Source organism: Hirundo rustica, chromosome 9, assembly GCF_015227805.2.
Source record: "Hirundo rustica isolate bHirRus1 chromosome 9, bHirRus1.pri.v3, whole genome shotgun sequence".
In the NCBI taxonomy this organism is placed as follows: domain Eukaryota; kingdom Metazoa; phylum Chordata; class Aves; order Passeriformes; family Hirundinidae; genus Hirundo; species Hirundo rustica.
Genome location: NC_053458.1, coordinates 29,454,256 through 29,479,684, shown reverse-complemented (window position 1 = coordinate 29,479,684; position 25,429 = coordinate 29,454,256). Strand labels below are relative to the sequence as shown.

At 43.6% G+C, this 25,429-nt stretch overlaps 1 protein-coding gene across 1 annotated transcript in view; it reads left to right on the top strand.

The window, feature by feature from the left end:
* Window positions 1–25,429, top strand: part of XPR1 (xenotropic and polytropic retrovirus receptor 1) — a 111,727-nt gene that overhangs the window by 56,577 nt on the left and 29,721 nt on the right. Inside the window, exons 3-7 of the mRNA XM_040072316.1 lie at window positions 12,712–12,813; window positions 18,571–18,794; window positions 22,547–22,696; window positions 23,162–23,245; window positions 23,717–23,798. Of these exons, the coding sequence (XP_039928250.1) occupies window positions 12,712–12,813; window positions 18,571–18,794; window positions 22,547–22,696; window positions 23,162–23,245; window positions 23,717–23,798 (642 nt within the window). The remainder of the gene's footprint in view (window positions 1–12,711; window positions 12,814–18,570; window positions 18,795–22,546; window positions 22,697–23,161; window positions 23,246–23,716; window positions 23,799–25,429) is intronic.

Here is a 25,429-nt window from a genome sequence, read left to right as displayed (position 1 = left end):
TATTACTATAGGAACATAAGTTTATCATTTTTCTGCTTAATGTCAGTGTACCTTTATTATTGCATCAATCCAAGCTTCTCCTAAGGCTGCGAATCAAACCCTTCAGTATCTGTGGAAGTTTCTATCTTTCCATTTCCTACAGTGGACAAAACTCCGAGCTCTTCCCTGCCTCCTGCAGCTGCAGTTTGAAGTGCTTGTCTCTCCCATCCTTGTTGTATCACCCATGCTTCAAACAAGGATCAGCCTTTAATTTTACAGGTTTTGCCAAGAAGAAGGTTTCAAGTCAGCCACATCTTCAAAGTGGGCAGTGTCATGTGAACTGCTGCCTGGCAAAGTTGCTGTGTACAGCACACAGGTTGCTTTGGGAAGATATCCACGGATGATTTGTTCAAGTTTGTTGAAATTCCTGTTGTTCTGTCCCTTTGCACAGCTGATGTTGCAGCTGGGACGTAAATGTACGCTTTTTGCCACTGTCACGAATGGGGGTACAGTAGAATTAAATGTGGTGGCTCTGTAACACGTCCTTTGAAATGTAAATAAGAAGTGACTTAGGAAGTTGGGCCATTGAGTTTTTTTACCCTCAGCATACTTTGAGTTTGTGTTTGGATGCGAAACCTTTCTGTTGGCAGTTACTTCTGCAGTTTGTGTATTCCCTTCCCACCCGGTTTTGTTCGGGAAGTAATAGAAATTACTGAATGGTTCCTTTTGCCTTTTTATTAAGCGGGTGCCAGCAGTACTGTGCATTGAGCCTGGGGGAAATGTGGGGGGCAGATCACATGCCTCTCAGTCTTCCTTCTCATTTGGGATGTAAAAATCCTTTTCAGAAGGATTCATTCCAGTTCCAGCCTGGCAGGGATGCTCCAAGAGGAGATACCCAGCCCGTGTGGTTTCTGGCTGGGGACTTGTGCTGTGCAAAATGAAAGAGATTAACTTGGAAAACAGACAAACAAACAAGTGCAGTCCCGGTCTCTGCTGCATTTTAATCTTAAACTAAAATTACCCCTGGAGCACAGTAGCTCTGTTGAGGAGCTGAAGTGGGCATAGACTCTCAAATCAATCCCTTTGGAAGACTGTCTTCTCTCCCCTTGAAGGAAGGGCATTTGAGCTGGAGCTTATTCCTTCCATGTACTTAAATCAAAGCAAAGTGGCACCCGAGGAATGCTGCTTTTGCTTGAATTGGATTTCAACAAACCCTTTGAGTGCAGGGCTGGGAAGAAGGGAAGGCAAGGGATGCTACCTGAGCATGTGTTTAGAAGAAAACAACTCCCAACTTGTGGGGACCTGCGCTGGAGAGCTTCTGCTTATCTTGAATTTACCACAGTGTCTCCAGGCGTGCCTCAATCCATGTGTTTTAATTAATACAGCAGGGTAGGGCTCAGCTGGGTGGCTGTGCACTGCATGAGCAAGGAGGAATATAACCTTGGGTAGGCTTTGTAGTGTTGTGGAGAGGATCCTACAACATCTGGTGCTGTAATAATGTAAGAATTAAAGCAGAAGAATTACTGCCCTGAGTGGAGAAGCAGCTACCCTAATGTTAATTTGCTGGTGTTTTAGCTAGAATAATATAATTTAAAAAGAAAAATATTGGTTTGAATTGTGCAAAATGCTTAGGAAGATGCTGTTGTAAACATTTATGAGAGCTAACAATCTCTTCTGTTCCTGAACGTGGTCTGACTGCAAGGCCCTCTGGTAAAATCCTGCACAGAGCCGCTCTCGAGCCCTGTGTCACTGCTCTGAGATACCTCCAAAATGTATTTTTTTTCATCTGATGACTGCTTGCTTACTGTCTTCTTGCCAACTGTTTGCCTTTACTGGCTAGTAAAATAAAAAAGGAAAAAGGAATTTGAGTAGTGTTGGCTCCCTGGGGGGAAATGAAACCACCGAGAGCACGTTTGAAGTAGGTTTGTCTTTGTACCATGTGCTCGCTGTACTCCACACAGGGAACCTGTTGTTGTTTCTGCATCATTTGTTTTGTCTTTCTGGTTGTTCTTAATATTAATTGAAGTCTTTCCCAAGACAGTTCTGTTAATCTTCCTTTTGTCATTTCCCTCCTCCTCCTGCCCTCAATATCTCCAATGAACATGCTCTCCTGTGTCTGAAAAGAGCTCTAAAAGTAGCATTGTTGTTGCTTTTGTAATGGTGATGGTCCATTTATTCACCTGTTCGTTGGGGTTTTTTTCCCCACCAGTGCTAGTGTTTCTAATTGTTTGCTTAGCATCTGAATTTTATATGTGCTGTAATTGTTACAAGGATGCAAACAGTTTCCTGGTGTGATGGGTATATGCCTCTTATCAGCTCCAATTATGCAAAATGTTTTCAATTAGCTGTAATTCCCTTCCCTGCCTCCTCTCAAACACACTGAGCCGAGCAGGGTCTCTCCAAGGACACCGGTGTGCTTTGCTGGAGCAGCCTTTCCCCTTGCACATCCCATCCTGTCCTGGCAGCTTTAGGATCAGGAAGCACACTCTGCTACTCCTTTTGTTTTTTCAAAAGTTAAAATGCTCTTAACCACACCATTTCCCTGAGAGTTTTCAGTGTCTTAAAGGAGGAGATATTCACTCCACCTTTAGAATCCCACAATTTTGCCATCAACGATGAAAACACCCTGCACTGTGAAACTTTTCCCTGAGCTTATCCCTTGCCATAGCAGGTAATAAAGTGCTTTTTACAGTTCTGGCACCTGCCAAAGGGGGATGTTCTGCTAGATGGACTGATGGTTACATGTGAAAGGGCAATTTCTGTGGTGTCTTTGCACAGAACAGTTGCAGAGAACTGACCAAAATGTTCCTGTAAGCCTTGAGGTGCTTCTGGCTCCGAGGTCACTGCCTCTGTGTCTGGTGGAAGGTGTCCCTGCCCGTGGCAAAGGGGTTGGAGTGAGATGGTCTTTAAGGTCCTTTCCAACCCAAACCATTCCATGCTGATGATGTACAGTGACAGAGGGCAGCAAGGAGAAAGCAGAGGAGTTTCCAGTCAGAAGGAATTGTTGTATGGAGGCTTTATTGAAAGAGAATTGTGGATGTGGATGGTGTTTGCTTGGGTAATGCAGAGAAGAGGTCCACATGCCTTCTGCTTAGTATGGAAAAGATTCCTGTGCTCAAAGCAGAACTAACTCTGGCTTGCCAATGAATCACTGAATTGTCTGCAGCAGGATGAAGGAACTGTGTTTAAATAGCTCCATCTCTCAAAAGAAATATTTTGAAGCCCTCTAAACACTTCCTCTGTGGCTGGACTAGATTTTTCCTCCTATTCTGCCTCAAAGTGACCTTGCTGCTTGTTTTAGGCCTTCTCTTGGCCTCTAGTTCCTTACTCCCTGCCTGACAGAATCCAGCAGGGAACCGAGGAGGCTGAGACTCACCTTTTCCAGCACATCGTCGTGTGTTTGCTGGGCGCAAGGACTCAAAGAAGCGCTTGAGTCCAAGCAGGGTTTTGTAAAACCTAATTTGATGCCTCTGCTTCTGTGTTACTCATCAGTCAGGGAGGGTGGGTCCAGTTTCTGCAGCTATTTAAGCCCTCCCCAAGAAAAGCGAGCTGGGCTTGGTCCTACAGCAGGCACGGGGCTTGGACAGGGCATGGTTTTAATGCTGAAATTTGGCATTTCCTCAAGCTCTCAGAGTGTGTATCCTGCTGGTGGCCACCTGCAAGTCTTGATGAGGAGCAGAGCTGCTGAGAATTCCCAGTCTCCGTTTGGAAGAGTGTGGCTGGTGGTGCAGCGCAGGTGATCTGCTCGTCAGGCTGCACTTGAAGGGATGGCTTTGTCACTGGGAAAATGCTGAGAGGATCTGGGCCTCTTGTTTCGGCATAAATTAGCACTTTTCTTGTTGCATTTGCTCGTGCACAACCTGATTTTTTAGGCAGCAATTTCAAAAGAAAAATCAAATGTACATACACTCTGCTGAGTATATTTGGTGGAAGGAGAGAGGGAAAGAAAGTGGGGAAGAAAGCACTGAAAGAGCAAGGCTAAAACTTTGATTTCGAGATGATTCTGCCCTGCATTTATCTTGCTCATCAGATGTGGGGGTGACAGTTCAAGTCTGTCATCAGACCCAGCAGAAGACATTCCTGAAGGGTATCTGTGGAGGGGACAGTGGCCATCCTGTCCAGGAGTACTTTGATCAAGGCATTGCCCACCTCAAAGGTCCAGTTTGCATAACAAAATGCTGCTGCAATCACTTGTGTAACGCCGCGTCGCAGCGAATTCTCAATTCACTTAGTTTTCCAACTTATTTCTTCTTTTGAGCATTTTAGATTTTTACACCACAACAAGTATTTGGTGGAGCTCTGGTTTAGTTGGAGGTGTCCCTGCTCTTTGCAGGGGGGTTGGCCTAGATGGCCTTCAAAGGTCCCCTCCAACCCAAATCATTCTACAATTCTGTGACTTTTATTTCTGTGCAAAAGAACTTAAAGCAGAGTGAGACAGCTCAAAAATGTTTGAACCTCACTTGTGCTGGAGTACAGAGAAGCAGCCAGTTTGCATCCATGATAGGGATGGCTTTTCCCCATGAAGGTGCCCGAGTTGAAGAAGGCAGGGAGGGCTGGAGGCACACGTGGTGCTGGAGCATCGGCAGGAGGGGAGGTGCTGCTGAGAGAGGGAGACCAAGGCTTGGATGCATTCAATCTGGTTTAATTCAATAATCCAGACATTTCCTGTGTTCCTGTCAAGGGTGCAGGCATGAGAACCCAGCTCCAGTGAGTTGTGTTGGCTTCTCCAAGATCTCCTTGTCAGCTGAGCTGTGGGGTAGTGCCTTGAGTCATCTCCCTTCACAGGAGTCCAAGCAGGTGATGTGATATTCCAGCTAAATCAGTCTTAACGGGTTGCTGCTGCCAGAGGAGGAACCTCACTCTCACCACCTCCTCCCTGCATGCAAGGATCTCTTTCAGAGGGCTAAACCACATTTTATTGATCACTTCGGTTTTTAATGCCGTTCAGTTTTAATGCTGGCTAATTCTTTAAATACCAGATTAACTTCCTGAACTGGTTCACTGTGGTCTTGGATAAGCAGCAGCACCAGAGCAAGGAAAAGGGCATCGTGTGTGTGTGTGGAAGAGAGGGCATAAAGGACAGCCACACCTACTGCTAAAAGTCCCTGTAGCTCCTTCTCCATGTGGTTTTAAGGAAATTTAAGGTTTTAAGGTATTAAGGAAAAACTTAATATGTACATGACTTAAAAGTGAGCTGTATCAAGGTTCCTTTAACTGACTGTAATCTCAGTTTTGTTTTAATTCTTCTCTTCTTTTTGGTTATGCCAGATGCTCTGACAGCTTTCGTGCAGTTTTCATGAGAAGATAATTGTTGCTGCTTGGTAAAATTCTGGAAGTTAAACTATGAGAGCTGGAGGCTCAATAAAAGGAGCATAAACAGTCATTTTATTATGAAGCTTTATTTCCTGACAGAAACATTTTTGGCTTGATTAAAATATTCACAATATCAAGCTAATCTTTCTTTATGATTAAGAGTGCACATTAAAGGAGATTAGAAAGTTTCCTTCTATTTCTGTTTCCGTGCCACCTTCCACCTTCATTCAGGAGATGGGGCAGAGAAAGAATATTTATAAGTCTTAGGGTCATAGATATCTGCTGTTTTCAGCACTGTTTGAGTTTACTTTGATTTCCTCTTGCTCTGCTGCATTTCCAATCCCCATCATCTCCATGGGGTTCCAAGGTTTTCTCCCCATGCAAGTCCCCAGTGTTCCATCACTGCCTTGGGGGCTGGCCCAGAGCTCTACGTCTTGGTGACTTTGCCTTACCTTTCCTGGAGCCTTCATTTTTATTTGTTTAATTGTGGCTTGGCTGAAAGGTTGGGAGATTTGTCCTGATAATCAGCAGAATTGGTTTGCTGTATCAACTGAGTTTTGCCAGGCGGAAGGGAGGGAGACGAGGGGAAGGCGGCTATATAGAAAAACTTAAATTTCAACTCTGAGCACCTGATTTTATATCAACAGTTCTGGTCTTGGTTTTCCATGCTGCTTTGTGCTTTTCTTTTCTATATATCTTCTTGGTTTAAGGAACAAACTGGGCAATTTAGGGAAGTGTCCTTATTTCCATCCATGTGTTTTAGCAGGAGGAAGGTTTTTCAGACCGGTTTGTAGCTGCATAAAACACAGCTTTGCTTATTTACTTGAGGTCCATTCAGTGGATCTTAAGAGCATGAACAAGTCCTGCTAAGTTGTTCATTTGGTGGCCCCTGTCATTCATGAAAAGGGTTAAAAATACCACCTTGGATGCAACATTGCTCAGAATAAAGGCTGATTTGTAGGGAATGGATGGCAGTGCTGAACTGTTGTCTCATGCAGCATCAGCCAGAGGCACAGGGGCCAGCTCAGATCTCGTCTGTAAGAGGCTGGAATATCTCTGCTTTCCTTAACCTCTGGTGTATAAAGTGTGGCATGAGGTTTTTGTGCAGCCATAATTGCTGCTGTCTTGTCTTGTTTTGATGAAAACAGGAGGCAGCAGGTGAGCAGCTGGAGGAAGGTGCAGGTGCGTTGTGTAAGCCGGGAATGTCCCGGTGTGATCCTGGTAATCCCACAAAGCTGCAGGATCTCTGTTTGCATCGCTGGCTGCTTGTCACAGCCCAGCAGACGTGGCCTGGGCAGGTTCTAGTATGTACCAGCTGAGTAACTCAACCCTGATGTTCTCCATTCTTTGTCTTGGAGTAAAGGTCAACGTGAAATTTGAGTCTCAGTTCCTGTTGACCATCTTTCTTTCACCCTGGGGTGTGTGGCAGTATTTCTGGTCTGGCTTATTAGGAGACTTCTGCAAAAACACCCATAAATCTTCACTTTCTTACTTGAAAAGAGAGGAGTTTCAGGGTGGTTTGGAGCCAGGGAAAGCAGATGTTGAGTGCTGTCCCTGTATGACATCTCCTGGCATCCAGGTCTGTCAGCCTATATTGTCAGTATTTTTACGGTAGGTTTTCAAATACTGCTGGGCATTTGCGCTGCTTTTTTGTTTTGTTTTCCTGTCACAAGTTTCTGCCTAGCTGCCCTTCAAATCTGAGCTACCACACAGCCTCAGTTTTAGAATTCTGCTGGGAGTAGTGAATCTCTTAATGGTACGGAAGTGAAGCATGGGTGATTCTCCTGGAATAGCTGACAAAGACTTGCTCTGCCTTCCTTGCTTGCAGAAGGACTGATTATGAGTTGTTGGGTGCTTGTTTAAGGCAGAGCACCTGTAGAACAGCTGTGCCCTGCAGAACCTGACACTTGGAGCTGTCTTCTCACACATGGCTACTTGGTTGCCTGGTTTTTCTGCGCCTGAAGTTCATGCCAGGACACTGTCGTTGCTTTAGGATCTGTGTTTACAGAGTCACAAATATAAATAATTTATAGTAGACACTTGTTTGGATGTCTAGCTCGTAGGCATGTTGTGGAGGTTGCTTTTTCTTTCCAGCTAAACAAATCGTCTGTAAGAATTGGGCTGGTTTCATTGTAAGATTTCAGTGATACAGTCTAAAAACTAAGGTAGGAGGATTTTTATCAATCCGAAAATCGTAGTTTCTAAAGGTATTTTGAGACAGATTTTATTTGCTCTGGGTTAACTGGTAGAAACAACAAAATGGTGAAGCAAAACCTGAGAGAACTTGTGTTGGTGAGCAGCAGCAGTTCTTGTCCCCTCCGTTCCCTGCCCACACATAAACCCTGCATGTGCAGGCAATGCCAGCCTCGTTTGCTACCTGAGTGGTCATTTTTATTGCTGGGTTTAAGGCAATAATTTAATATCCAGATCTGATTTGGGCTAAAGGATTTGTTAAGTGGAGAGCTGGCCGGCTCATCTGCGATGGCTCAGAAAAGCAGGTGGAGCCCGCTCGGAATTTTCTTGACGTTATTTTTAATATCAACCAGCTCATGAAGCTTCTCCCTGGATGATTTTACAGTATTTTAATTCGAGGTCCACTTTTGGTGGACGGAATACATTCCAGAAGAGACGCACACCATTGCGTGCGCGGTTTGCAGCTCAGATGTCAGGCTGGAATAACATGAATGCAAATGTTCTTTTATTTGCAAGCAGAGTTGGCTTCTGCCTTCTTCCTGCAGCAAGAATAATTCCTAGGAAGAAATTTCTATGGCTGTACTTAAAGCACGTAGAAGTCTGTATGAGAAAACTTTTATTTGCCCCAAGATGGGACGTAAAAGTTCATGGTGAGTAATTAATTTACTGAAAGTTTCACTGAATGATCCAGTTTGCAGCTGACCCAAGTGTGGCCGTCTGTTGTCAGGAAGGGAGTTGCCCTGTGGAAAAACCTTTCCTTTGGAAAAATACCCCAGTAAACACCAGGATGACACATCAGGAGTGTAGCGATCATAATATCTGTCCTTGCATTAGGGGATTTCACAGTCTGATTTTTATTTATTTTTACTGCAGAATTTCACTGTGCTGTGTAAAAAGGTTGGGGAGACGGGAGTCTTGGTGCTGCAGATCTGTCAAGGGTATGAGAGAATTGTGATGGTTGAGTAGACAGACAAAGCTGGTGGAGTTTTGGAGACAGATACATGCTTTCATTGTAGTGACCCACTTGTTAACATTTTGAGTAGCAATAAAAGTGTCTTTTGCTTCTTTTTTTTTTTTTTCCCCTAGTGGGACGTTGGGCCCAGAAATATAAGAATATAAGCAGTTACTCTTTTTATGGAAACAAGAAAACTATCTTTTAAATCTTATTAATTTTTCATAACACAGTTCTGTTGTTGTAGTCCTAGTTGAGCGCTGTGTAAAGGGCGCGGAAAAATTTAAAAAATTAGCGCATTCAAAGTGGTGCTGATGTTAAACTCTGTGTTTACCTGTTTGGTAAACTGTGATCACCTGTTTGGTATTATTTGATGTGTTTAATGCCAATGTTGAACTTGATTTTTATTTTTATTTCACTGACTAGATTTCATATCCCTCTTCATAAATCAAGTTGCCTCCTCCGTAGCTAAAGTGTTGAAATAACATTACTCAGATAAAGCTGTTTTGTGGCAAACAGAAGGTGATTCAGAGAACTACACCTGTGCTGATCACATAACAAAGCTAATTAATCTTTTTAAATTAAATGCCCTTTAAAATTCAGCATGATAAAGAGTAGAGGACTTATTGAAAATGCTTACTTTTAAAGGGCACTGCTCTAACAAAGAAAACTTTTACTGATGTGTTCTTGCAAGGGAGTGAGTGAGCAGAGCTGCCGGGGATGCTAATCATTTGTTTATGTACTACAGCTGCAGAAAATGAGAAATTAAATGAACAGTTGAGAGGAGCACTGAGAAATGAGTGCTTGGGATGACTTAGGAATGTAATTTGGATGATAATTTTTCAACTACAGGTTCTATTTTAGGTGTGCCAACATCTGAGCTCTCTGCAAACCTGAAAACGTGGCAGTGGGGAGTACATCCAGATTGCTGCTGCTTTGGGCTTTGCAAGTAAAAGCAGGAGATTTGCAGGCTTCCTGTGTTGTTTTTTGTTTGTTTGGTTGGTTTTTTTCTTTAATTCAGGACAGGGAATCCATAGGAGGATGAGGTCTGGAAGGCGCAGTATCGATCAGACCGTCTGCTTGGCAGCCTTGTTCACGGGTAAATGGAATATTCAGGCTATAGAAAAAGAACAAAAGGAAGGTTAGGCCAGCCCTCCTTGGCAGCAATAGCTGGATGCCTTTTAGAAACAGCCCTTGTTGTCATGGAGCTCCCGAACCCAAGGCCGGGGTCTGGCACTGTGATTTTCTCATGGCAAAACAGCCTTGTCCTGTCCTAGCCTTGGGGGAGAATAAATAAATAAAGGCAGTAGCCTTGGCAGCACTTGTCTATTATTGCAGCTCAATGACTGAACCACAGTGGGACCAGCACCAAAGGGAAACCTTTTCTTCACAGAGATTCTTGATTTTTTAATTTTTTTTTTAAGTCTGACATCTACCCTGGTCTGCAAAATATCTTTTATACGGCGGCATTTGACATTTGGAGAAGGATTTTGAATAGTTTATGTTGAACTTGCTTTCCTCTGAGTCAGCAATGTTTTGAGGTTGAGATAGAGACCTGAATTCTTAATCTCAAGGGTTTTGGAAAGGCTTCCAGCAGGAGTTCATTTGTGCTCAGAGCCCATTTTCCTTTTCTAAACTTTAGATTATGGTCAAACTGTTCAACACACTTATTTGTAATTTCTTGAACTGGTTGATAATTTACAAGACAAGATACTCATTGTGTTATTTGGTATTGATTATGTTAGTTTTAACTCTGTGTTGCTTTACAGAGCTTTTTGGTATTTTAGAAGGTGCTATTTTGCTTGCACAGAAATATTCATGCTTGACTTCACGGACAAAAGGTATATACCGTGCTTAAAAAGATTTTCAATTATTTTTTATCCTTTGGTAGTTCCAGTGCCTGAAGTTTAAAAACTTGCTTAATCTTACTGTTCTTTTGTGAATGTAATGAAACATAAAAACAAGCAATGGCAAAAGAGGTTTGGTGTTTCCACAGGGGGTGCTTTCATATTTCTGGATGACTTATTTTTAAGTGCAGGAGATGATGGTTCCCCTGTGTCAGAAAGCACCTCTAGATAATTTCTTCTGCTAGTCATGGGTAAACTCTTTGTGCTGAGAATTTACCTTTCAGGTCCATCCTTAAGAGTCAGCTCTGGTTTGGTACCTCCTGATTTCTATTATTTGCAAAGTTTCAGGAGCCTAGTGAATAAAATCTCCGCATTTTGAGTAATTTCTGCTGCTTTGCCCCCCTGCCCTGTTTGTGCGTTGCTGTTGGGTCAAGGATTTGGAAGTCTTGGAGGCAAGTTCAGATCAGCCTGACTGGGAGGGCCCCAGGCTGGGATGTTGGAACTGCTGTGACTCTGCTGTAAGGAGCTCCCAGCCCTGAAGCTGAGCTATTCTCTGTCCCTGTGCTGCCCAGGCTGCCCACGAGGAGGGATCCATGTGGGAGCTCTCTGTGGAGTGGGATTGCTCATCCTTGGTCCAGAGCCCCCGAGCAGGGCTGGAATGACACCTCGGGGCTGCTGCTGTTCTTCAGCGAGGAGCAGCCCAAGTGCTGTCATTCCAGGGTTTGCTTGCTCCAGGGAGGGAGTCTCATCCTCAGGAGCAGCCACAGAGCTGCAAGTGTAATGATTGGATAAGAAAGGAGCCCTGGGAGCCAAAACTTGGAGTTTGGAACAGGCTTTGGAGCCCTTGAGAATTCTTCTCTACAAGCCCTTGGGTGGTGGAGCTGTAAACACCAGGCATCTGTGCAGAACTGGTTCTTTTCTCTCTGTTAACTCTTTAAAGAATCATCAGACTCCAAAAGAAGACAGACTTCTTCCAAAGTTGCCCCTGTACTGCAGTTTTGTGTTGTGTTCTTTACTCTTTCCATACCATCCCTTAAAAATGGTACTGACGTGTGTGTAGGTTTGTGGTGCTTAATATCAGAGCCAAAACAAAACAAAAAAAGACCCCAGAAAAATCTAAATGTTGAAATTTTGTATTTAAATATTCTCTTGAGGTTGGTTTTACCTAGAAATTAGTGCTAAAAGAAAAAGATTTCTGGGTTATCACAGTCCAATATGTGTATCTGATAGCGAATGAAACTTCTGCGTAGTCATTCATCTTCTCAATTTAATAACGTGTATTTCAACATCTGTTTGAATCTGGTAGAATCAGCATCCCAGGAAGTGTTCAAAAAACACGTGGATGTGTCACTTGGAGACATGGTTTAGTGGTGGGCTTGACAGTGACTGGATTCACTCATCTTAATCCAACCTGACGCAATTCTGTGGTTCTATGGTCTATTTCTCAACGTTGTTGAGACCATAATAAAGTCCTAATTTTCCTGTTTTCCTAACCCTTGCAATCTGTGAGAGTGCATGAAGATTCAGGGGCTGTGACTATGGGAGGGTATGAAGGGTCTGCTTTGCTTCAGCATTAGGAACATTTGGTTTTTGACAGTACTGAAATTGGTAATTATAGCCTGTCTTGATTTTTTTTTTTTTAATTACTCATTAAACTAATTTCTTAATTACTAGAAAACGCATTCTGTCTTTGAGATTCTGCGCTGTATTTTTTGTAACAACAAGGTGACCGAATCACTGCTTTAATTTCAAGTTTTGACTTTAATTATGGAATTGTATGCAGTTCTTGCAAAAGAATTAAAACTGTTCCAGAGCAGTGGGGTGAAGGAGAGCCATGGATCTGATCACAATCACCATAATTTAGACCGTCTCCTCTCAACTTTGCTTACAAGAAAAGCTTTATTTTCCAGGAGGGAAGCTTCCACGCAGTTTTCTGTATGGATTTTAGTTTGCTGTGATGCTATGTTTGTATTTGAAGGGTTACCCTGATGAGAAGGTGGGAATGGTGGCTGAAGCCAGTGAGTCCTCCTGGAAGATCAGGTGAAGGCTTCAGTGAAAAACTTGGTGCTTTCCTTCTGCATACAAATGTATGCAATGCCACAGTGAACACTTAGGGTCAGCTTTGGTCTTGGAAGTGAAAATGGAGCTGTGAGATCTGAAATAGCACTTGAAGGAAAGGTCAAAAAAGACGATGGGAACTTTGGTCAGGGTGCTGTTACTGCTGATATGAGTGTGTCCCTCTGTGTCTTGCTGCAATTCCTTTTGCAAACAAATGTGTGTTCCCTCGAGCCCTTTGGTCTTGGTTGTTCTTCTTCCTCTGCATGACAGAGGTTTACTCTGAAGAACTATTTCCATGGCAGCCACTTGTAAAATTGTACCTATGGTCTTCTGTTACAACTTCTTTGTTTTTCTATTTTTGTTTTGCAGACACAGATGAGGACACGGTGAAAAGATGTTTTGCCACGTTTGAAGAGAAATTCTTCCAAACCTGTGAGAAAGAACTTGCCAAAATCAACATTTTCTATTCAGGTAAGGTGCTTATTTTGTGTGTATTTGTGGAAAATTCAACAGCAGAAAGAGGGCCCGAAGGTCCCAAACTGTCAGGATAACCACAGTGGTGATGTAGGTCTATCATCAGGTAATTAGAGGCTGGGCTTGTTTGGAAAACTGCTCTGGTTTAATCACAGATCTGGAGCTAAAGCCTGGTATTTGGCTGGAGGGAGAATGAATGGCAGGTGATTTCATTTCTTTGAACTTTCAAGGCATCCTGCTGAACTTTACGGAGATGCTCTTAAAAGTAAAGGGCACAGTCTTTCATCTTTTCCTTGTTGACAATCTCCTGGCCATGTTCTAGGTGTGCTGAGCCTCCTAGCTGGGGTTTCCTGAGACTTCTGCAGGAATAGCTCTTGTGGGTTTGCTTGCGTATGGCAGCTTGATCATCTTGATGGCTCCAACAAGTTTTTAGAGCACTGAACTCTTACTGAAACCCCCACAGCTTTCTGGACCACAAAAGCCAGCAGCAATTGCCATGGGCTGTGTATTTTGAGTAAAAATGTTGTGATGGCAAGAGTGGGGATTTCTGGGTGACACATGTCAAGTGCTGGTTTTTGTTGCCTTCTCATCCCGTGTTTTGAAAACGACTTTAGAATGGGTTAATTGGAAGTTCACCCTGTCAAATTGCTACAAGAGGTTTGGTGTGCTCTGGCTCCTTCTGCCATTACACATCACATGATTTTCAGCCTCTTTTGGTGAAGTTTAAAATGGGGTTTCAACCAGAAAATGTAGAAACAGCAATGCATTGGCTTCTATACTTCCTCTTAACGTGTTGATTTATTAACTTAGTGCTACAAACAGGATTTGCAGCACAATGTGGTAGCCTTTTCTAGGTCTGATTTTAATCTGGTAACAAAGGCACAGTGGAATTGTGCAAAACATTTTCATAACCGTTGGGTGATGACTTTATTGCTGGCTCTTCTTCTGCCAGCCAGCATTTGGGTTGTGAACTTGAGGATAGCTGAAAGCATGATAGATGCAGTGGCTCAGCGCTGCAGCTCTCCTCTGTTCAGCTTCCATCTAGGGAAGTAAATCTCCTTTGGGCTGGCTGTGCCTGCTCTCCCAGCTCCCTGGAGCAGAGTGAGTGTCAGGACAAGAGGCAGTTTTTCAGGTAAAATTGATATTTTTTATTAGGTCAGCTGGGTTTTACACTTTATGGGCATTTTTCTGCATGCAGTTCATATGCACCTAACCCAGAGCACTGCTCTGTGTTGTTTTCCTGGGAGGTCCTGAGTTTCTGTCCCAGATCTGAGGTTTTTATGCTCAGAAACTTCCTTTCTGCGGCGTATCAGATCCTGTGCACTGTGAGCTAGACTCTGTGCAGGAAGCTCTGTCAATTTAGATGCACAATACAGATTATAATTTTCCCTAATGAGGACCTGCTACCACACGTGCACCTACATGTACGCACCCATTCCAACATTGTTTAAAATGGCATTAATAACGCAGGGTAGGGTTGTTTTTTTCCCCAGCTAGCTGTCATTTCAAAAAGTTCCAGGAGAGAATACATGTCATTTGAAAATCTGCTGTGATAAAATTAAAATAAGTCTTTTATTTGCAGAAGAGTGACGTGACTTTCATAGAACGGAAACCTGTTATTAGGGTTATTAGCATTGAGCTACAGCAAGAAATGTTCCATCAGTGGTTCCTAGCCTTGGTCCTGTCAGAAATTTGTCACGTCGGACCCTATTGTAACTCCAGGCGTGTGTTGGCTTGGATTATGACCTGGCACATCCTATTTATTACAGGTTTTATACACAGCTTATTACACCCCTGTCTTGACTACAGCAAATATTGTTCATTTTCAACAAAATCAAGTTTTCTGTCGATCTCTGCTTCGTTTCCTCATCATCTTTCCCTAGGCTGAGGGCTCCTCAGTGGGCATAACCCAGGGTTGCCACGGCACAGCCAACCTCATCCTCTAGGGATGGCCTGGTCCAGTTCCTCCCCGGGGCACTCAGAGCTGCAGTGACTGCTGCAGAAGCCTTTCTTTGCCCTCCCCTGTGTGCTCCCTTCAAACACTGCCTTAATTCCCCAGCCCATTATCCCAGCTCAGTGGAAAGGGAAACTGCTATTAACTAAATCAGATTTGATAAACAATTTGCAATTTTTTTGGCTGTGCTCAAGAAGAATTGCAGTAAAATTTTCAGAGGGTTCCAGCAGAGGAATGCCTATTCAAGTGGTAAAGTTTTATCTGTGGCCTGTTTTGGTTTGTGTTTGGGATTTTCTAGATGACAGGTTTGTTATGTTTTAAATCAGCATCATCAGGATTTGGCTAAACGGTAGCCAGCAACATTTCCGTGGTTAATTTAGGAATGGTTTTGGTATTTGTAGGAAACCCTGGCTTTAAATTGGGAAGCAAAATATTGAACATAACATGTACAAGAAGGGAAGAAATGCTAAAAGGGACTGCCTAATTGTGTAGCTGGCAGGAGGCTCAGGCTGTTGGTCACCTCCTGTCTGGTGAAACAGGCTTTGATCACACCCACGCCCATGTAAACTGGAATTTGGGGGGAACTTTTCCTGATTCTTTAGTGCAATAGTCTTTTTTCAATCATCCTTATGTGTGAACTTTCGTTTAGACTTGGAACATGAAGTCAAAAACCAACTTAGAACTGCGCAGTTGAGGTGATAACTCTTCAGGCTCTTCGAGTCAGGATCTAGCAACATTTTTTGGGCAAATCTGCTGCTTTATGGCAGGCACTTTTGTTGAAGTCTGCTGCTATTGGTTCTGGATTTCTCGTTAGTCTTTGCTATGAAATTACGCTTGAGCTGAGGGCTCTGTGGGCATCAGGTCGTGCAAAATGCTGCAACACAAGAGTGGTTCCAGTTTCTGAGCTTTTTTTTTTTAACTCTCTTGAGTGACATATTTTTTAAAGTCACTTCTCAGAATGTTAAATCAGTGGTGGATGATGCTAAATTAGTGATAGTGGTATATGACTTTTCAGTGATTTTGGAGTATGCTGCAAACTGAGAAATTCATTTCTATTCTGCTTTACTGTTTCCCTGGGCAATTCCCTAGGAGGTTTTCAGAACACGTTTTGTTTTGTTTGGCTTCTGCATTGAGTCTCGATGGTAAGAAAATCATACTTTAATAAGATGAAATGATTTGTGGATGGGATAACTGGAGTCAGTGCAGGCAAGAGAAGGTGGTGACAGGATGGCTGTTTCTCAGGAGCGGCATTTTTTATGGATAGCTGCAGTCATAAATATTTCAAGGCATCGTGTTTTCTTTAAACATTGTGTTATTAGGCTGATGGATTTTAGGGTGTTTCTGGACATAGGGACAATGCAACAGTGCTTTCAATTGAAAGTATAAGTTTGGACTTTTCCATATCTAGTGATTTGATTTAAAAGAAATCTCAGTGCATCACAGATGGTTTAATAGATGTTTCCAATATAGAAGGTGAACTTGTGAGCTTTATTTATATAAAGGCTTTTGATTTGAACAGATATCTGTTCCTTCTTCACAAGGGAGTTCCCAAAGTGGGGAGGGATTATTGTTTTTGCAGTCTGATCTTCTTGTGGTAAATATTATGTGGTTGTAGGCTGTGGGCAGGCAATTCTCACTGTGGGCTGCATTGCCTCTGTTTGGTGGAGTCCTTGCAGCCATGGAAGTTGTCAGAGAGGAGTTGCCCTTTCCTGCATTTTAAATCTTCCTCCTTTATTAAAGTTTATAAGCGAGAAATTTTGAGTTTCTGGCTCCTCTGTACTGATTTCCTGTATTGATCCCCATTTTCTGTTTGGAAAGGCGTTCTCCTCCTGGCAAATACCTTATGCACTGTAAAATTATTTATAGAGTAGTTTGCGCTTAAAATTAAGCAGAACTGAGTAAAAAGGAAAAGGAAGGGTAAATCTTATATCTGAATGGGGAGCAACTGAGAATTACCACTGAGTTTTTATGTAGGATACTAATGAAGAGAATTATATTGACGTCCAGGAGGCTGTTGGGGCAGAGCTTTGTGTGGCAGAAGGACTGTGTGGCTCTGTGGTTTGTGGTGCAGTGCTGGGTGTCCTGCTGGGTGGAGGTGGCTCCAGCACTGTGAACCTGGTCAGCATCTTCCTGGCCAACACCAACACCCGTGGTCTGTGACCCTGCTTATCAACAGAGATGCCAAAGCGGTGACTGAAGCTTAGCAGGGGGAAAAAAGCCTGGAAGGAACCGGTTGTACAGAACAAAGAGAACGATAACAGTCTTAACCATGCTGGTTTTAGCTTTAAAAGATTGTTATCTAGCCAAAAATATTATTTTCTGAGAGTACATAAAGCAGCATGTTTAAAGGAACACCTTCATAATTGAGGTGTGAGGACAGACTTGTAATTGAGGTGAGAGGCAGACTTGTTCTGAAAGCACATCAAAATGACATTTAAGTGCAGACTGATGACCTCTTTAACCAGTAAATAACGAGGCAATGCTTCTAAAGTGAGGAAAAGAGGGATAAATTATTACAGTGGCTCATGTACAGCAGGCACGGTGTTGTAACTCCTGATCAAAGCAGAGCTGTGTCTGTCTGTCACTGGGAGCTTGGCAGAGGGGCCCTGCTGCTCTCTGAGCAGCAAAATTCAGTGTCACATTTGAAGTGTGGGCTTTGTCTTCTTTGATTTCCCTACTGTCACATGAAAAGATAGTAAACATGTAGTCAGTAAGCGGGTTCACAGATCTGAAAAACGCTTTGCTTACTCACTGTCATGTTTCATAATATTGTCTAACAGGATTTTTCTCTAATGCTTCTGGTGCACTTGATTTATTAGGGAAAGGGGAGCAGCTTTTCTCTTGTGCTCAGAGTAGCTGTGTGGTCAGTGCTTTGGTATTTGGATGAGACCCTATCTGCCTCCAGCCGGTGTGGGGACGCCTGCCCCGCTGTCCCTGTGCTGCTTTGCAGTCCCCAGGAACATGCTGGGCCTCCTCCATCCCTAACAGGTATTTGCGTGGTGCTGGACTGAGCATCCTCTAGAAATCAAAGCTGGAGTGGAAGTTGGGAGATCTCAGTTCCTGGCTAATGCTGCTTCAGTCTGTGCTGAAGGGACAGCCCCTTGATTTTGACCATATTAATTTTTATTAATTATTTAATTTTTCCCTTGAGAACTTGTGTTTTACGTATGTTTAATGAAGAAAGCTTCCTCTTCTGCACTTGTGAGACCACATCTGCAGTTCTGCATCCAGGGCTCCCAGCACAAGAAGGACATTAGAGTGGGTCCAGGGGAGTGGAGCCGCTCTGCTCAGAGACAGGCTGAGAGGGATGGGGGCGCTCAGCCTGGGGAAGAGAAGGCTCCAGGGAGACTTTGCAGCCCCTTCCTGTGCCTGAAGGGTCCAAGAGAGCTGGAGAGGGACTTTGGGCAAGGCTTGGAGCAAGGGGGAATAGCAGAGGGCAGGTTTGAATTAGACATTAAGAAGAAATCCTTTCCCGTGAGGGTGCTGAGACCCTGGCACAGGTTTGCCCAGAGGAGCCGTGACTGCCCCATCCCTGGAAGTGTCCAAGGCCAGGCTGGACAAGGAACAAGCGGGAGGTGTCCCTGGGTTGAGAGGAGATGGTCTTTAACCCAAACCAGTCCGTGATTCCATCCTGTGAGAAGAGAGCTACGCAGAGCTGTTGTGTTTAACGCGCCACAGGGGCAGGCCGCGCGGCGCGTTTCGCCCCGACGCGCGCTACCCGAGGAGCCGCCGCGCTGCTCTGAGGGCTGGCCGGGCTCCCGTGACCCTCCCAGGTGACTTCTCCCTCTCGCTGCCCACAGAGAAGCTGGCGGAGGCGCAGCGCCGCTTCACCACGCTCCGCACCGAGCTGCAATCCACCTTGGACGCGCAGAAGGAGGCCAGCGGGGCCTCCACGCTGCCGCGGCGCCGAAAGCCCGTCTTCCACCTGTCCCACGAGGAGCGCGTCCAGCACAGGAACATCAGAGACCTGAAACTGGCCTTCAGCGAGCTCTACCTCAGCCTCATCTTGCTGCAGAACTATCAGGTACCCGCAGCCGCTCCGTGCTTTGCGCCTCCTTGAGTTGCCTCTTGCCGGTTTCCATACATTTCTTCCTTTTCGCTTGAAGGGATTGTTATCTGGCCAAAACGATTCTTTTCTGAGAGTGCATAAAGCAGCGCGTTTAAAGGAGCACGTTCGTGATTGAGGTGTGAGGAAGAGACACATCAAAAAGACACTTAGCACCTCTAAAGACTTCTAAAGGAGAGGCAGGTAGCAGTGTACCCCTGGCTGCTTTTAACTGAGCTGGAAGGGCTAAGCTGACCTGCAGAAGGAATTTTCTTTCTTTTTCTGGTCTGGCTGACCCCAGCACCTTTGTCACCTTTGTCCAGGCAGGACCTCTTCCTTCTGCAGAGTGTTGTTCTGTGCCGGGCAGGTTGGGGAAGGAGCTCTTTTATCTGATATTTGTCCTGGAACTTGAAATCCCAATGTACTGTTTCCTCTTGGCGTTACCATGGTAGTGGCTGTGACCTTGCTGTATCAGAATTTCTTGCTAAAACATCAATTTAAAAAATATACATATTTTGATTTCTGCAGGATACAGGCTCATTGGCCTCGAGGTATGAAAACAAATGAATCTTTAGTTGTACTTGGAGTTTTGGCCTGGTAAATATTGCAGACGTTGATCTTGTTCCAAAAATCTTGAAATAAAAATCTGAAACTGTTAATATATTTTTTGGCTGGGCTACCTCTCCTGGAGTTAAATGCTCTGAAATGTTTATAAGTGTTTTACTTCGAGAGGTTTTAGCTTGTTAAATAAGATTTTTGAAGCTTAAATTGACTGTATCTGTACTTAGATCTTTGGCAGATCTTTACCGCAGAATTTTACTAAACAAATTTCGCAGTCAGAATAAATTGAATGCCACTCTTCTGTACGGACAGAACTTATTCTCCCAAAGTTCTGTGTATTTCTACCTCTCCTACAGTGATGTTATCTTTGAGCGTATGTCTGGAAAGTCTGAGTTTCTGAACAAATCTCTTTAACTATTAATGATAGTCCCTAATTCCCGGGAAAGGTGGAGTATCTGTCTGTTTTTAGGAATGGAGTGAAGCAGCATCACCTGCTGTGATTTCTTCACTTACATTTATTTTCTGTTTTAACAGAAGACACCTATACTTTTAATTACAAAAAATCGATTCTGGGGCTTGATGAAGTATTTAAATAGGGGCTGGCGTGGGTCAGTCCTTTGGGAAATCTTTTCCTCGGTGAAGAAATGCAGGTTGCACACCAATATTTTTGCTTTTTGCTCCCATGAGTCCAGACCCACTGTAAGTCTACTAAATATTGATCTAATTCCCTTCTGGTTTTGATAGCTTTCACACTTTGCAGAGGCAGCAGAGCTGCTTTCTACAACATAACTCCAGGGAGAGGATGAGAAAAATTCCTTCAGATTGATACTGAAGCTGAGGTCAAGGAATGCAAACACGAAAACAGGCGTAAAACTAAATCCCAGAGTACTACTGTTGTTAATCACTCTTGAGCTCAGAATATAACAATGAGGAATATTCAAGCTCTTGCAGTTTTGGAGAGAAGAAAAGACAATAACCTGATGGGAGGATGATGTACCTGAGCCCTTCATGTAGGAGATAAAATGAAATCAACAGCAGCATTATAAATATCAAACTGGCTTTGATGAAATGCTGATGCCTTGAGTTGGGCTACTGAGGAAGGAAAATCCACCTGAAGCAAATTCCTCAGTCTCTTAGGACTGAACAAATGCATTCATTCCTGAGGTACTCAAACCAAATGTCAAATGAAACTATAAGCAGTCTCCAGGGCAGCTCTTACATGTTTAACTTATCAGTGATTAAACTTCTGATAAAATTACCAACAATGTATTATTCTAGAGTGTGTACATACATTTAAAAAATCTATTTATTTGAAATGCTGAAAATATATATATATATATAAAAAAAATATATATACCAAAATTACCAGCAATGTATTATTCTAGAGTGTGTACATACATTTAAAAAATCTATTTATTTGAAATGCTGAAAATCAAGCATATGACATTTAGTTACTTATTCTGTGTATAATACAGTGCATTTATTGGGCGAATAATAGAGGCTGAACCAGTTCTACTAAATTAACTTGCTGGTGTATTTCCTAATATATATGAGCAAAGATTTTCGAGTCCACTGTGTGATTCTACTTGATGTAGAATTATATTGTTGCCTAAGTTGCACTGCTTGTTATTTTTGGAGGGTTTTTTTTGTTTGTTTTGGGTTTTTTTAGTGGGTGCTTTTTGTGGTGTTTGTTTGTTTGTTCACAAAGCACAGCAGGAAATGGGGGTCAGGCTTGGAGAAGGCCACTTGCCAAATAAAAGCAGCAAGGATAGCAAAATATCAGACTGCATGAGTGATGTTTGTTCTGTTCCACAGTCCCATCACTGTGTGTTCCTTGTCAGAAGCATCACTGTGACCAGCAGTGCTTTTATCATGCACTTTGAGGTTGCAGAATTTTTGCAGCCAGAGGATGAAATGCCATTGGAGAGGTTTTAGGGTGTCTGGTATAAATATATCCCAACCAGCCACGGCACCCCAGATTTAGGCTGGAGTTGTACCCATGGCAGATGAAGGGATGTTATTTGAGGCCACAGAAAGATCCCTGACCAAAATCATCTTTTTGTTGCAGTTTTTCATGTGAAATTTCTGCTCTCTTTGGAGTGGAAAGCTGGCTTTTCCAATAGAAAGTAATTAAAGTCTCTTGTCTGCAATAAGGCAGGTCATTAATTCTTTGGCTTCCTGCTCCTGTCTCCTCAGCCTCATTTCCCACCTAGATGGGAGGGTCTGGCATTAAATCACTCTAAGCATAATTACATTGGAAATAGTTTCAATGAGTAGTTGGTGCCTCTCCCCAGGGCACTGGATTTTGCTGTTTTCTCTGGTTTTCTTTCCAAGCTGCTCTCTGAGCTTTTTTCAGGAGTCGTGCCACGGTCTCTCTGTGTTTCTGCTGCTGCTTGAATGAAACACTGAGTTTTTCGAGCGGCACTTGCTGCACAGTGCAATGCAGGATTGCAGATATTGCAAATGCATCGTCCCACTGCAGCTGCTGCTGTGTGAGGAGCTTTGCTGTCTTGGGTACAGTGCAGGGGGTGTTGAGTCAGAGGTCGGCTATAGCTAGAAAATCAACAGTTGATTCTTGTTTTAAGCATCGTGTGCTTGTCTCCACAGACTGGAGAGTTGCATCTCTGCAGTAAAGCCTAAGCTGGTTTTGCAGTCATTGTGCAACATACTCTGAGAAATAACATGCTGCACTTGTGGGGATGCACTTGTCTGGATTTAATCTGCAGCACTGACAACTTTCATACAAAGATTTCCCTTCTGTAATGAACTTAACTGGAGAACTTGATTTGAAACCGGTGTAAAGTTTAAAGAAGTCAGTAGCTCAGATTTTTCAGGATGGAAAACCCCTTAACAGTTATTTGTCTTCAAGGTAGCATCGGGTCACTTCTTGCATAAAAGAGGAAGTTGGAAGTGATCTGGCTTTTCAGCAGATAAAAAGGTTTAGGCAACTCCCTTTTTATGCCCTTGAGTCCCACATTTTTTATTCTACTTGCTCGGATTATATATTCCTTATAATAAAGTAAGAGCTCAGGAACTTCCTGACAGTAAATGCAATAATTTTGATTATTTTTACTGATTCCTTTCTCGCTAGCACTGGAGAGAGAGCCATTTCTCTCTCTTGGGAGATGGCCGGGGTTTAAAAGCCAGCATGATTTTTCCCTTGTCTGCAGAACCTGAACTTCACCGGCTTCCGCAAGATCCTGAAGAAGCATGACAAGAACCTGGAGACAACGCGGGGGGCAGAGTGGAGGGTGGCCGAGGTGGAGGTGGCTCCCTTCTACACCTGCAAGAAGATCAACCAGCTTATCTCTGAAACAGAGGTGAGGAGGCTGGCCTGGGCACTGCTCCTCTTCTAGCTAGTAAAAAAAAAAATGGGATTTGGGTCGCTGCTGGTTTCTGGAAGTGTTCATGCACAGGTTGGATGGAACTCCGAGAAACCTGTTCTAGTGGAAAGTGCCCCTGCCCATGGCAGGGGGTTGGAACAAGATCATTACGTCCCTTCCAACCCAAACTATCCTATGACACTGTAATTTCCACAGTGTTTCTCCCTCTCTGTAGCTTGTATTATCACCAAGATGGCTAATAATTGATTTGGAAAACCTAGGGCAGCCTTAACTTCTGCTGTGAAGGAACTTGGTGCAGCATGGTGAGCTTTTCATGTCTTTGTATTAAAAGAATTCTGGGCCAGAGCTCGCCTGTAACATGGAAACCGACCTTTGGTTTTGGTTTTACCACGTGCCCATCACCCAGATGACCTTCAGTGGTGTGTGTCTTTGTCTCCTCAGGAAGTGGTGACCAACGAGTTGGAAGATGGAGACAGACAGAAGGCAATGAAACGTTTGCGTGTTCCACCCTTAGGAGCAGCTCAGGTGAGACATGAGGGTTGTGCAGAGAAGCTGCCGCTCCTCCAACTTGTCGAGGTGCCAAATCAGATTCGACATCTGAACGAAACAGTGGAAATAATTGATGTGAGCGTGCGTGGGGCAGGGCCAGATAATCTGCTTTAGTTCCGGAAGGTTTGGAAATAGGTTACTACTCCTAATGCATGCAGACAAGGTAATGAAGGGAAGAGATAAATGGTAAAAGGAAATCTGTGCCAATAAAAAGCATATGCTTAGTGCTTGTGTGGTCTGGAATACTTTTTCAGAGGGCACTGAAATGCCCAAGCTCTGTTTCAACATGGTGAGAATATCACACAGCATTTAAAAAAAAAAACCTCACATCAAGAGCAAGAGTGCATTCAGGGAGCTTATGTTTCTGATTTTAAGTTTACTCTGCAAATCTGACCGTGCTGAAAACCTGTTTACCTCCCCTTAATTCTGCCGTGGCTTTGTTCACAGCCTGTACCAGCCTGGACTACGTTCAGGGTTGGATTGTTCTGCGGGTTGTTCATTGCACTGAACGTCACTGTCATACTTTCAGGTAGGTGTCCTGCCGTGCCTCGGTTTGGGTGTACTCTCCTCTCTTAGGGAAGGCCTGGACCTGGATGTTCTGGGTTAAATCAGAGCCATATCCCATTGCTGTGAGCTGCTAGTTCTGCTCAGCAGTGGTTTTCCTCATGTTGTATATGTGAATTTTGAACACAAAAAATCCTTTTCTTCTGGTTTCCTCCTTCTTGTTGGAGGGATAATCTGAGGGTACAACATCTATGTGTAAAAATGGGGTTTTGTTACCATTCTGGGAACACACAGCCCATGCCCACCTTGAGAGAGGTGCTTGAAGAACTTGAGCTTTGCATGGTATTGACTCCCTAAAGAAAAGACCACCAGGCACAGAGCCTTGTGACCAGATGCCACTTGAGATGGAAATCGGGAATTCGTGTGGAAATTCCTAGGGTTTCAACGCCTGGAGTCTGCTTATAGAATTAATTGACTTTTTCTTATTGGCAGACGTTGGCAAGATTGTTTAAAAGCTACAATTAACGGGTGCATCTCTCTGGCTTTATTCTGCTTTGTGCCTCCTGACTTTGGCCCCTGATTAGAGTAAGAGCCACGATAGTGCTGCAGATCCAGACACAGAGCTTAATCACAAGCAGCTTTACTAATTGTGTGTGTGATTTCTGGAGTGTTGTAACTTGCTTAAGCAGTACAAAGGAAAAGGCTTAACAAATCAACTTACGAGCTCCTGCATTAGGGAAAGCCCATGTCTGTGTTTTTTATGACTTAAAAGAACTTTTAATCGGATGTTTCTGTAATTGGATCCAGCCATCTCTTGGGATAAAATGCCTCTGTTTGAGGAGCTGTTTGCAGTGCTTCCCTTTTGGTCTTCCCGTGGTAGAGGCATGAAGTTGACCCATCTGCATGAAGGGGCTGTTTAATGTGTAGGAACTGTTCTTTATTCATCGTTTCTGTTACTTAAACGTTTGATCCCTGTGTGAGATGCAAATATGATTGAAGCCAGTTGTGTTTGCTTTCCCTCTCAGCGCTAAGAATGAAAAAGTGACGCAGTTGTGAGAAGGAATTCATAAAAATGATTAAATCTCTAAAGCAGGTGTTACTAGCCCAGTGTGGGTAATGGGTGTGTTGTATCAGCAGGCGTGATCTGAGAGCTGAACATTTCTGCAGATATTGGGCAAAAACCTGGATTCCAAGTGCAAAGTGGGTGGTTTTAATTGGCTCATATTTTGCTAACCTCTCAGCTGCTTTTGCCAAATTGTATCTGTGATTTGATCAGCTAAGATAGGATTTTAGTGTTCTGCGTGGAGCATTTGTGAAACAGCATCAGAACACGGCTTCTGTCAGTGACCCAGTGCTGTACTGCCTGATTTGAAAACCACAGCAGCAGCATTTTACACGAGTTCATCATCACCTGGGGTCTGTTAAAGGCTGCAAAGCTACAAGTGGATCCCAGCAGGGTGTCAGCCTAAAGAAGACAAATTCTGAGGCATCACTGGTTCTGTATGGGCGTCCCTAGGTGCCAAGCTAGTGTGTAAATGAGGATGGAATTTCACAGAAGTGTGCATTCGCTTTATTATCCAGAAACCTGCAAGGTTTCATGCAAAATCTCGAGCCCTTACTGTGGTCCTGCTCTTGTTTGAGAATTAGTCTAGCATT